The sequence below is a fragment of the Amblyomma mixtum genome, chromosome 7, assembly GCF_055824585.1.
Source record: "Amblyomma mixtum isolate Tamu chromosome 7, ASM5582458v1, whole genome shotgun sequence".
Classification (NCBI taxonomy): Eukaryota; Metazoa; Arthropoda; class Arachnida; order Ixodida; family Ixodidae; genus Amblyomma; species Amblyomma mixtum.
In genome coordinates, this window is record NC_143018.1 from 143,761,226 (window position 1) to 143,774,341 (window position 13,116).

The 13,116-nt window shown below is 59.7% G+C and overlaps 1 protein-coding gene across 1 annotated transcript in view; it reads left to right on the forward strand.

The window, feature by feature from the left end:
• The window catches only part of LOC149337767 (uncharacterized), an 11,800-nt gene extending 11,498 nt beyond the window's left edge, over nt 1-302 (forward strand). The window contains exon 7 of the mRNA XM_089554513.1: nt 293-302. Coding sequence (XP_089410639.1) covers nt 293-302 — 10 coding nt within the window. The remainder of the gene's footprint in view (nt 1-292) is intronic.
• The last annotated feature ends 12,814 nt before the right edge of the window (nt 303-13,116 follow it).

Genomic DNA, 13,116 nt, shown 5'->3' on the forward strand with positions numbered 1-13,116 from the left:
ACCGCGAGATCTCTTGCCCATTTTGACCTAAAAGACTGTTCGCTCTTTTCCGCGTATACGTGCCCCTCGTGTATACGGATTCCCAGAAATTTCAGTCGGACACTGGGGTATTTCATAGCCATGCACGTGTTGCTTACAATACGTCACAAGCAAGACGTGCTCCAACAGATTCGCGCTCCATTGTGTTGCTTTCGCAACGAATATTGTCAAAACGAGGTCAACGCCCTCGGACTGTCTAAGAGTGAGAGTGAGTGTTTGGTTCTCCTTAATTCCCTGACGTTTCCTGTTCCAGTCCTTCCTAGGAATGTCGCCAAAAACCCCACCCTTATCGCTCTGATAAGCCACTCCTAACAAGTTCGACTTTTTCTGCTGAAGTCGAAACCTATTGTTGGAGTCGAGATTAAATCTCGTCACTAGACACTCTTCTCGCACCCGTGAATAAATAAACCTTGAACGTGTTACACAGGTGTTGGAGCCGACCCAGCTTGGTCGGACTCTCCGCGGGCTGCGTTGTTGCTTGCGGTATTTTTCAGCCGACTCCTGTCGTGTTCGTCATGGCGATGAGCGTGGAGCAGCGTCTGCTTTTAGCCCCGGAGAAGTTAGAAGAAATGCAGCAGAGCCGCCGAGACCCCTGCATTCGCAAACGCATGATGCTACGGCTGCTTATTCAAGATTGGTCCTGGCTCAGATGCAGAGACCCAGTGGAGGACGAAGAAGGCAGCGACGACCAATCCGCGAAGCCCCGTCCATCCATATCAAGAGCAAGGAGCCACAAACGGACGCGAGAGGAATCTGAAGGTACGTTATTATCTTCTGAGGTCTTGACAGGTGAACCTGGAACCTGTAAGCGGTACCGCAGCCAGGGCGGCAGTGAGGATGCCGGAAACTCGGGTGTTGACACTCTTCCTGTCGACCAAAGTTCTCTTGTGCCTACAAGAAAGCAGTCTGGTAAAAGCTTTCAGGAGCACCTTCATGTGGCGCAAAATGATGAGCCTACTGTCTTGGACGAAGACTACATTTCAGCGCTGCTGGCTCCGATCCCCGACTGTGACCTGTTCTTCCTGGGCGACTGAAAGCGGACCAGCAGATCACGAAAATTCAATCTCCAATTTCAAAGCACGGCCGTACCCGACTTGCTTTCCACGTAAGCTCTTGTATTCTGACAAATGTCTAAACGGACATGCCTCCACCACTTTTTTTTGTTTGCTTTTAGCGCAGCTTCACTTCTTGGTGTATCAGCGATTTTCTAGTGCGTCCGGAATATGTGTCCTGCAGTCCCGAAGCCGCTGCGAGCACGATGGCCAAACATGACGAAGAAATCTTGCGAAAACCTCGACAAGCTTACATCCTGTCCATTTTCCAGCAAATGTTAAGACTAGATGTCGCTTGTTCAGCGCCAAACACGAGAAATAAGCGCCCAAAAAATGCGCACAAGCACAGCTAAGTGACCCTGCGGTTGAGTAAAATTTACGCTCTTCGGGCATTGAAAGATACGTTTGCGTTTTTGGAAGATAAAGAGGCAGAAAACTGCACTTTGGTTGCTCCTAGTCCAGAGGGCCGGATACGGAATAAAAACGAACGTTAGTGAGAAACTGTTGGTCACCAGTGTCCTTTGGAAACATGGCAGTTTAAGTACGTGACATTCGTGCCGGCAGTTAGATGGCTAAGGCGGCCACAACTTTCTATACGTTGACTGTTCTGGTAAAATTCCTTGTGTGCGTAGCTGGACGTTATGTTAATGGCCATCGAAGCATCTTTCTGATCTTCGAAAAGAACTGTTGATGCACGTGCCTGGATGGATGGATGGATGGATGGATGGATGGATGGATGGATGGATGGCTGGCTGGCTGGCTGGCTGGCTGGCTCTTTCTTTCTGCGTCCTCTTGTCCGGCATGCTTACTGGTTAGATTCCTAATTTTTTCTGCCTTTTTGTGTCAACGCACGTTCCGTATAACTGTTTAAAATACTTTGATGCCCACCAGTTCCCATTCAGTTTAATCAGGTGCACTTCATATAGCATTTTACTCTAAGTTGGCGGTGCTTCAAAGATTTTCCAGCCCTTACCCCCCTCACTTCCTAGTTTGTGGTTTTTGCCTTCGGTACATAGTGCTAATCCTCAAACAGCTCTTTCATATATTTCTCATACCGACTTAACATCGGCCCTTAACCACAGAAGCGAATTCCCGAAAGAAAGCCACGGCGCCATTATTCCTTTCCGAATACCTCTTAGTAGTCCATACTTGTGTTACCGCCATTATGCTATATATTTCATTAGCGCGACATCTCTTGGCCATTTTGACCTAGGAGACTGTTCGTTCTTTTCCGCGTATACATGCGCCTCGTTTAAACGCATTCCCAGAAATTTGAATCGGACACTCCGGTATTTCATAGCCATGTATTGTAAGCGCGTGTTGCTTACAATATATTACAAGCAAGACGTGCTCTAACTGATACGCGCTCCATTGTGTTGCTTTCGAAACGAATATCGTCAAAACGAGGTCAACGCCCTCGGACTGTCTAAGAGTGAAAGAGAGTGTTTTGTTTCTGCTTTGTCCTGCGACGTTTCCTGTTCCAGACCTTCCTAGGAATCTATCCCACACCCCACCGTTATCGCTCTGATAAGCCACACCTAAGAAGTTCGACTTTTTCTGCTGAAGTCGAACCCTATTGGTGGAGCCGAGATTAAATCTCGTCACCAGGCACCCTTCTCGCACCCGTGAAGAAAAACATTTGAACGTGTTACACAGGTGTTGGAGCCGACCCAGCTTGGTCGCACTTTCCGCGCGCTGCGTTGTTGTTTGCGGTATTTTTAAGTCGACTCCTGTCGTGTTCGTCATGGCGATGAGCGTGGAGCAGCGTCTGGTTTTAACCGAGGACAAGTTAGAAGAAATGCAGCAGAGCCGCCGAGACCCCTGCATTCGCAAACGCATGATGCTACGGCTGCTTCTTCAACATTGGTCCTGGATCAGATCCAGAGACCCAGTGGAGGGCGAACAAGGCAGCGACGACCAATCCGCGAAGCCCCGTCCATCCATATCAAGAGCAACGAGCCACAAACGGACGCGAGAGGAATCTGAAGGTACGTTATTATCTTCTGAGGTCTTGACAGGTGAACCTGGAACCTGTAAGCGGTACCGCAGCCAGGGCGGCAGTGAGGATGCCGGATACTCGGGTGTTGACACTCTTCCTGTCGACCAAAGTTCTCTTCAGCCTACACGAAAGCAGTCTGGAAAGAGCTTTCAGGAGCAGCTTGATGTGGCGCAAAATGACGAGCCTGCTGACTTGGACGAAGACTACATTTCTGCGCTGCTGGCTCCGATCCCCGACTGTGACCTGTTCTTCCTGGACGACTGAAAGCGGAGCAGCAGATCACGCAAAATTCAATCTCGAATTTCAAAGCATGGCCGTACCCGACTTGCTTCCCACGTAAGCTCATGTTTTCTGACAAATGTCCAAACGGACATGCCTCGACCACTTTTTATGTTTGCTTTTAGCGTGGCATTACTTCTTGGTGTATCAGCGATTTTCTAGAGCGTCCGGAATATGTGTTCTGCAGTCCCGAAGCCGCTGCGAGCACGATGGCCAAACATGACGAAGAAATCTTGCGAAAACCTCGACAAGCTTACATCCTGACCATTTTCCAACAAATGTTAAGACTAGGTTTCGCTTGTTCAGCGCGAAACACGAGAAATAAGCGCCCAACAAATTCGCACAAGCACAGCTAAGTGACCCTGCGGTTGGGTAAAATTTACGCTCTTCGGGCTTTGAAAGATACGTTTGCGTTTTCGGAAGATAAAGATGCATAAAACTACACTTTGGTTCCTCATAGTCCAGTAAGGAGTGATACGGAATAAAAATAAACGTTAGTGAGAAACTGTTGGTCACCAGTGGCCTTTGGAAACATGGCAGTTTAAGTACGTGACATTCGTGCCTGCAGTTAGATGGCTAAGGCGGCCACAACTTTGTATACGTTGACTGGTCTGGTAAAATTCCTTGCTGTGCGTAGCTGGACGTTATGTTAATGGCCATCGAAGCATCTTTCTGATCTTCGAAAAGAACTGTTGATGCACGTGCCTGGCTGGCTGGCTGGCTGGCTGGCTGGCTGGCTGGCTGGCTGGCTGGCTGGCTGGCTGGCTGGCTGGCTGGCTGGCTGGCTGGCTGGCTGGCTGGCTGGCTGGCTGGCTGGCTGGCTGGCTGGCTGGCTGGCTGGCTGGCTGGCTGGCTGGCTGGCTGGCTGGCTGGCTGGCTGGCTGGCTGGCTGGCTGGCTGGCTGGCTGGCTGGCTGGCTGGCTGGCTGGCTGGCTGGCTGGCTGGCTGGCTGGCTGGCTGGCTGGCTGGCTGGCTGGCTGGCTGGCTGGCTGGCTGGCTGGCTGGCTGGCTGGCTGGCTGGCTGGCTGGCTGGCTGGCTGGCTGGCTGGCTGGCTGGCTGGCTGGCTGGCTGGCTGGCTGGCTGGCTGGCTGGCTGGCTGGCTGGCTGGCTGGCTGGCTGGCTGGCTGGCTGGCTGGCTGGCTGGCTGGCTGGCTGGCTGGCTGGCTGGCTGGCTGGCTGGCTGGCTGGCTGGCTGGCTGGCTGGCTGGCTGGCTGGCTGGCTGGCTGGCTGGCTGGCTGGCTGGCTGGCTGGCTGGCTGGCTGGCTGGCTGGCTGGCTGGCTGGCTGGCTGGCTGGCTGGCTGGCTGGCTGGCTGGCTGGCTGGCTGGCTGGCTGGCTGGCTGGCTGGCTGGCTGGCTGGCTGGCTGGCTGGCTGGCTGGCTGGCTGGCTGGCTGGCTGGCTGGCTGGCTGGCTGGCTGGCTGGCTGGCTGGCTGGCTGGCTGGCTGGCTGGCTGGCTGGCTGGCTGGCTGGCTGGCTGGCTGGCTGGCTGGCTGGCTGGCTGGCTGGCTGGCTGGCTGGCTGGCTGGCTGGCTGGCTGGCTGGCTGGCTGGCTGGCTGGCTGGCTGGCTGGCTGGCTGGCTGGCTGGCTGGCTGGCTGGCTGGCTGGCTGGCTGGCTGGCTGGCTGGCTGGCTGGCTGGCTGGCTGGCTGGCTGGCTGGCTGGCTGGCTGGCTGGCTGGCTGGCTGGCTGGCTGGCTGGCTGGCTGGCTGGCTGGCTGGCTGGCTGGCTGGCTGGCTGGCTGGCTGGCTGGCTGGCTGGCTGGCTGGCTGGCTGGCTGGCTGGCTGGCTGGCTGGCTGGCTGGCTGGCTGGCTGGCTGGCTGGCTGGCTGGCTGGCTGGCTGGCTGGCTGGCTGGCTGGCTGGCTGGCTGGCTGGCTGGCTGGCTGGCTGGCTGGCTGGCTGGCTGGCTGGCTGGCTGGCTGGCTGGCTGGCTGGCTGGCTGGCTGGCTGGCTGGCTGGCTGGCTGGCTGGCTGGCTGGCTGGCTGGCTGGCTGGCTGGCTGGCTGGCTGGCTGGCTGGCTGGCTGGCTGGCTGGCTGGCTGGCTGGCTGGCTGGCTGGCTGGCTGGCTGGCTGGCTGGCTGGCTGGCTGGCTGGCTGGCTGGCTGGCTGGCTGGCTGGCTGGCTGGCTGGCTGGCTGGCTGGCTGGCTGGCTGGCTGGCTGGCTGGCTGGCTGGCTGGCTGGCTGGCTGGCTGGCTGGCTGGCTGGCTGGCTGGCTGGCTGGCTGGCTGGCTGGCTGGCTGGCTGGCTGGCTGGCTGGCTGGCTGGCTGGCTGGCTGGCTGGCTGGCTGGCTGGCTGGCTGGCTGGCTGGCTGGCTGGCTGGCTGGCTGGCTGGCTGGCTGGCTGGCTGGCTGGCTGGCTGGCTGGCTGGCTGGCTGGCTGGCTGGCTGGCTGGCTGGCTGGCTGGCTGGCTGGCTGGCTGGCTGGCTGGCTGGCTGGCTGGCTGGCTGGCTGGCTGGCTGGCTGGCTGGCTGGCTGGCTGGCTGGCTGGCTGGCTGGCTGGCTGGCTGGCTGGCTGGCTGGCTGGCTGGCTGGCTGGCTGGCTGGCTGGCTGGCTGGCTGGCTGGCTGGCTGGCTGGCTGGCTGGCTGGCTGGCTGGCTGGCTGGCTGGCTGGCTGGCTGGCTGGCTGGCTGGCTGGCTGGCTGGCTGGCTGGCTGGCTGGCTGGCTGGCTGGCTGGCTGGCTGGCTGGCTGGCTGGCTGGCTGGCTGGCTGGCTGGCTGGCTGGCTGGCTGGCTGGCTGGCTGGCTGGCTGGCTGGCTGGCTGGCTGGCTGGCTGGCTGGCTGGCTGGCTGGCTGGCTGGCTGGCTGGCTGGCTGGCTGGCTGGCTGGCTGGCTGGCTGGCTGGCTGGCTGGCTGGCTGGCTGGCTGGCTGGCTGGCTGGCTGGCTGGCTGGCTGGCTGGCTGGCTGGCTGGCTGGCTGGCTGGCTGGCTGGCTGGCTGGCTGGCTGGCTGGCTGGCTGGCTGGCTGGCTGGCTGGCTGGCTGGCTGGCTGGCTGGCTGGCTGGCTGGCTGGCTGGCTGGCTGGCTGGCTGGCTGGCTGGCTGGCTGGCTGGCTGGCTGGCTGGCTGGCTGGCTGGCTGGCTGGCTGGCTGGCTGGCTGGCTGGCTGGCTGGCTGGCTGGCTGGCTGGCTGGCTGGCTGGCTGGCTGGCTGGCTGGCTGGCTGGCTGGCTGGCTGGCTGGCTGGCTGGCTGGCTGGCTGGCTGGCTGGCTGGCTGGCTGGCTGGCTGGCTGGCTGGCTGGCTGGCTGGCTGGCTGGCTGGCTGGCTGGCTGGCTGGCTGGCTGGCTGGCTGGCTGGCTGGCTGGCTGGCTGGCTGGCTGGCTGGCTGGCTGGCTGGCTGGCTGGCTGGCTGGCTGGCTGGCTGGCTGGCTGGCTGGCTGGCTGGCTGGCTGGCTGGCTGGCTGGCTGGCTGGCTGGCTGGCTGGCTGGCTGGCTGGCTGGCTGGCTGGCTGGCTGGCTGGCTGGCTGGCTGGCTGGCTGGCTGGCTGGCTGGCTGGCTGGCTGGCTGGCTGGCTGGCTGGCTGGCTGGCTGGCTGGCTGGCTGGCTGGCTGGCTGGCTGGCTGGCTGGCTGGCTGGCTGGCTGGCTGGCTGGCTGGCTGGCTGGCTGGCTGGCTGGCTGGCTGGCTGGCTGGCTGGCTGGCTGGCTGGCTGGCTGGCTGGCTGGCTGGCTGGCTGGCTGGCTGGCTGGCTGGCTGGCTGGCTGGCTGGCTGGCTGGCTGGCTGGCTGGCTGGCTGGCTGGCTGGCTGGCTGGCTGGCTGGCTGGCTGGCTGGCTGGCTGGCTGGCTGGCTGGCTGGCTGGCTGGCTGGCTGGCTGGCTGGCTGGCTGGCTGGCTGGCTGGCTGGCTGGCTGGCTGGCTGGCTGGCTGGCTGGCTGGCTGGCTGGCTGGCTGGCTGGCTGGCTGGCTGGCTGGCTGGCTGGCTGGCTGGCTGGCTGGCTGGCTGGCTGGCTGGCTGGCTGGCTGGCTGGCTGGCTGGCTGGCTGGCTGGCTGGCTGGCTGGCTGGCTGGCTGGCTGGCTGGCTGGCTGGCTGGCTGGCTGGCTGGCTGGCTGGCTGGCTGGCTGGCTGGCTGGCTGGCTGGCTGGCTGGCTGGCTGGCTGGCTGGCTGGCTGGCTGGCTGGCTGGCTGGCTGGCTGGCTGGCTGGCTGGCTGGCTGGCTGGCTGGCTGGCTGGCTGGCTGGCTGGCTGGCTGGCTGGCTGGCTGGCTGGCTGGCTGGCTGGCTGGCTGGCTGGCTGGCTGGCTGGCTGGCTGGCTGGCTGGCTGGCTGGCTGGCTGGCTGGCTGGCTGGCTGGCTGGCTGGCTGGCTGGCTGGCTGGCTGGCTGGCTGGCTGGCTGGCTGGCTGGCTGGCTGGCTGGCTGGCTGGCTGGCTGGCTGGCTGGCTGGCTGGCTGGCTGGCTGGCTGGCTGGCTGGCTGGCTGGCTGGCTGGCTGGCTGGCTGGCTGGCTGGCTGGCTGGCTGGCTGGCTGGCTGGCTGGCTGGCTGGCTGGCTGGCTGGCTGGCTGGCTGGCTGGCTGGCTGGCTGGCTGGCTGGCTGGCTGGCTGGCTGGCTGGCTGGCTGGCTGGCTGGCTGGCTGGCTGGCTGGCTGGCTGGCTGGCTGGCTGGCTGGCTGGCTGGCTGGCTGGCTGGCTGGCTGGCTGGCTGGCTGGCTGGCTGGCTGGCTGGCTGGCTGGCTGGCTGGCTGGCTGGCTGGCTGGCTGGCTGGCTGGCTGGCTGGCTGGCTGGCTGGCTGGCTGGCTGGCTGGCTGGCTGGCTGGCTGGCTGGCTGGCTGGCTGGCTGGCTGGCTGGCTGGCTGGCTGGCTGGCTGGCTGGCTGGCTGGCTGGCTGGCTGGCTGGCTGGCTGGCTGGCTGGCTGGCTGGCTGGCTGGCTGGCTGGCTGGCTGGCTGGCTGGCTGGCTGGCTGGCTGGCTGGCTGGCTGGCTGGCTGGCTGGCTGGCTGGCTGGCTGGCTGGCTGGCTGGCTGGCTGGCTGGCTGGCTGGCTGGCTGGCTGGCTGGCTGGCTGGCTGGCTGGCTGGCTGGCTGGCTGGCTGGCTGGCTGGCTGGCTGGCTGGCTGGCTGGCTGGCTGGCTGGCTGGCTGGCTGGCTGGCTGGCTGGCTGGCTGGCTGGCTGGCTGGCTGGCTGGCTGGCTGGCTGGCTGGCTGGCTGGCTGGCTGGCTGGCTGGCTGGCTGGCTGGCTGGCTGGCTGGCTGGCTGGCTGGCTGGCTGGCTGGCTGGCTGGCTGGCTGGCTGGCTGGCTGGCTGGCTGGCTGGCTGGCTGGCTGGCTGGCTGGCTGGCTGGCTGGCTGGCTGGCTGGCTGGCTGGCTGGCTGGCTGGCTGGCTGGCTGGCTGGCTGGCTGGCTGGCTGGCTGGCTGGCTGGCTGGCTGGCTGGCTGGCTGGCTGGCTGGCTGGCTGGCTGGCTGGCTGGCTGGCTGGCTGGCTGGCTGGCTGGCTGGCTGGCTGGCTGGCTGGCTGGCTGGCTGGCTGGCTGGCTGGCTGGCTGGCTGGCTGGCTGGCTGGCTGGCTGGCTGGCTGGCTGGCTGGCTGGCTGGCTGGCTGGCTGGCTGGCTGGCTGGCTGGCTGGCTGGCTGGCTGGCTGGCTGGCTGGCTGGCTGGCTGGCTGGCTGGCTGGCTGGCTGGCTGGCTGGCTGGCTGGCTGGCTGGCTGGCTGGCTGGCTGGCTGGCTGGCTGGCTGGCTGGCTGGCTGGCTGGCTGGCTGGCTGGCTGGCTGGCTGGCTGGCTGGCTGGCTGGCTGGCTGGCTGGCTGGCTGGCTGGCTGGCTGGCTGGCTGGCTGGCTGGCTGGCTGGCTGGCTGGCTGGCTGGCTGGCTGGCTGGCTGGCTGGCTGGCTGGCTGGCTGGCTGGCTGGCTGGCTGGCTGGCTGGCTGGCTGGCTGGCTGGCTGGCTGGCTGGCTGGCTGGCTGGCTGGCTGGCTGGCTGGCTGGCTGGCTGGCTGGCTGGCTGGCTGGCTGGCTGGCTGGCTGGCTGGCTGGCTGGCTGGCTGGCTGGCTGGCTGGCTGGCTGGCTGGCTGGCTGGCTGGCTGGCTGGCTGGCTGGCTGGCTGGCTGGCTGGCTGGCTGGCTGGCTGGCTGGCTGGCTGGCTGGCTGGCTGGCTGGCTGGCTGGCTGGCTGGCTGGCTGGCTGGCTGGCTGGCTGGCTGGCTGGCTGGCTGGCTGGCTGGCTGGCTGGCTGGCTGGCTGGCTGGCTGGCTGGCTGGCTGGCTGGCTGGCTGGCTGGCTGGCTGGCTGGCTGGCTGGCTGGCTGGCTGGCTGGCTGGCTGGCTGGCTGGCTGGCTGGCTGGCTGGCTGGCTGGCTGGCTGGCTGGCTGGCTGGCTGGCTGGCTGGCTCTTTCTTTCTTTCTTTCTTTCTGCGTCCTCTTGTCCGGCATGCTTACTGGTTAGATTCCTAATTTTTTCTGCCTTTTTGTGTCAACGCACGTTCCGTATAACTGTTTAAAATACTTTGATGCCCACCAGTTCCCGTTCAGTTTAATCAGGTGTACTTCATATAGCATTTTACTCTAAGTTGGCGGTGCTTCAAAGATATTCCAGCCCTTACCCCCCTCACTTCCTAGTTTGTGGTTTTTGCCTTCGGTACATAGTGCTAATCTTCAAACAGCTCTTTCATTTATTTCTCATACCGACTTAACATCGGCCCTTCAGCACACAAGCGAATTCCCGAAAGAAAGCCACGGCGCCATTATTCCTTTCCGAATACCTCTTAGTAGTCCATACTTGTGTTACCGCCATTATGCTCTATATTTCATTACCGCGACATCTCTTGGCCTTTTTGACCTAGGAGACTGTTCGTTCTTTTCCGCGTATACGTGCCCCTCGTTTAAACGCATTCCCAGAAATTTGAATCGGACAGTCGGGTATTTCATAGCCATGTATTGTAAGCACGTGTTGTTTACAATACATTACAAGAAAGACGTGCTCTAACTGATACGCGCTCCATTGTGTTGCTTTCGAAACGAATATCGTCAAAACGAGGTCAACGCCCTCGGAATGTCTACGAGTGAGAGAGAGTGTTTTGTTTCTCCTTTGTCCCGCGACGTTTCCCTGTTCCAGACCTTCCTAGGAATCTATCCCACACCCCACCCTTATCGCTCTGATAAGCCACACCTAACAAGTTCGACTTTTTCTGCTGAAGTCGAACCCTATTGGTGGAGCCGAGATTAAATCTCGTCACCAGGCACCCTTCTCGCACCCGTGAAGAAAAACATTTGAACGTGTTACACAGGTGTTGGAGCCGACCCAGTTTGGTCGCACTCTCCGCGCGCTGCGTTGTTGTTTGCGGTATTTTTAAGCCGACTCCTGTCCTGTTCGTCATGGCGATGAGCGTGGAGCAGCGTCTGGGTTTAGCCGAGGAGAAGTTAGAAGAAATGCAGCAGAGCCGCCGAGACCCCTGCATTCGCAAACGCATGATGCTACGGCTGCTTATTCAAGATTGGTCCTGGATCAGATCCAGAGACCCAGTGGAGGGCGAACAAGGCAGCGACGACCAATCCGCGAAGCCCCGTCCATCCATATCAAGAGCAAGGAGCCACAAACGGACGCGAGAGGAATCTGAAGGTACGTTATTATCTTCTGAGGTCTTGACAGGTGAACCTGGAACCTGTAAGCGGTACCGCAGCCAGGGCGGCAGTGAGGATGCCGGATACTCGGGTGTTGACACTCTTCCTGTCGACCAAAGTTCTCTTCAGCCTACACGAAAGCATTCTGGAAAGAGCTTTCAGGAGCAGCTTCATGTGGCGCAAAATGACGAGCCTGCTGACTTGGACGAAGACTACATTTCTGCGCTGCTGGCTACGATCCCCGACTGTGACCTGTTATTCCTGGACGACTGAAAGCGGAGCAGCAGATCACGAAAATTCAATCTCCAATTTCAAAGCATGGCCGTACCCGACTTGCTTCCCACGTAAGCTCTCGTATTCTGACAAATGTCCAAACGGACATGCCTCGACCACTTTTTTTTTGTTTGCTTTTAGCGCAGCATTACTTCTTGGTGTATCAGCGATTTTCTAGAGCGTCCGGAATATGTGTTCTGCAGTCCCGAAGCCGCTGCGAGCACGATGGCCAAACATGACGAAGAAATCTTACGAAAACCTCGACAAGCTTACATCCTGACCATTTTCCAACAAATGTTAAGACTAGGTTTCGCTTGTTCAGCGCGAAACACGAGAGATAAGCGCCCAACAAATTCGCTCAAGCACAGCTAAGTGACCCTGCGGTTGGGTAAAATTTACGCTCTTCGGGCTTTGAAAGATACGTTTGCGTTTTCGGAAGATAAAGATGCATAAAACTACACTTGCGTTTTCGAAAGATAAAGATGCATAAAACTGCACTTTGGTTCCTCATAGTCCAGTAAGGAGTGATACGGAATAAAAATAAACGTTAGTGAGAAACTGTTGGTCACCAGTGGCCTTTGGAAACATGGCAGTTTAAGTACGTGACATTCGTGCCTGCAGTTAGATGGCTAAGGCGGCCACAACTTTGTATACGTTGACTGGTCTGGTAAAATTCCTTGCTGTGCGTAGCTGGACGTTATGTTAATGGCCATCGAAGCATCTTTCTGATCTTCGAAAAGAACTGTTGATGCACGTGCCTGGCTGGCTGGCTGGCTGGCTGGCTGGCTGGCTGGCTGGCTGGCTGGCTGGCTGGCTGGCTGGCTCTTTCTTTCTTTCTGCGTCCTCTTGTCCGGCATGCTTACTGGTTAGATTCCTAATTTTTTCTGCCTTTTTGTGTCAACGCACGTTCCGTATAACTGTTTAAAATGCTTTGATGCCCACCAGTTCCCGTTCAGTTTAATCAGGTGTACTTCATATAGCATTTTACTCTAAGTTGGCGGTGCTTCAAAGATATTCCAGCCCTTACCCCCCTCACTTCCTAGTTTGTGGTTTTTGCCTTCGGTACATAGTGCTAATCTTCAAACAGCTCTTTCATTTATTTCTCATACCGACTTAACATCGGCCCTTCAGCACACAAGCGAATTCCCGAAAGAAAGCCACGGCGCCATTATTCCTTTCCGAATACCTCTTAGTAGTCCATACTTGTGTTACCGCCATTATGCTCTATATTTCATTACCGCGACATCTCTTGGCCTTTTTGACCTAGGAGACTGTTCGTTCTTTTCCGCGTATACGTGCCCCTCGTTTAAACGCATTCCCAGAAATTTGAATCGGACACTCGGGTATTTCATAGCCATGTATTGTAAGCACGTGTTGCTTACAATACATTACAAGCAAGACGTGCTCTAACTGATACGCGCTCCATTGTGTTGCTTTCGAAACGAATATCTTCAAAACGAGGTCAACGCCCTCGGACTGTCTAAGAGTGAAAGAGAGTGTTTTGTTTCTGCTTTGTCCCGCGACGTTTCCTGTTCCAGACCTTCCTAGGAATCTATCCCACACCCCACCCTGATCGCTCTGATAAGCCACACCTAACAAGGTCGACGTTTTCTGCTGAAGTCGAACCCTATTGGTGGAGCCGAGATTAAATCTCGTCACCAGGCACCCTTCTCGCGCCCGGGAAGAAAAACATTTGAACGTGTTACACAGGTGTTGGAGCCGACCAAGTTTGGCCGCACTTTCCGTGCGCTGCGTTGTTGTTTGCGGTATATTTAAGCCGACTCCTGTCCTGTTCGTCATGGCGATGAGCGTGGAGCAGCGTCTGGTTTTAGCCGAGGAGAAGTTAGAAGAAATGCAGCAGAGCCGCCGAGACCCCTGCAATCGCAAACGCATGATGCTACGGCTGCTTATTCA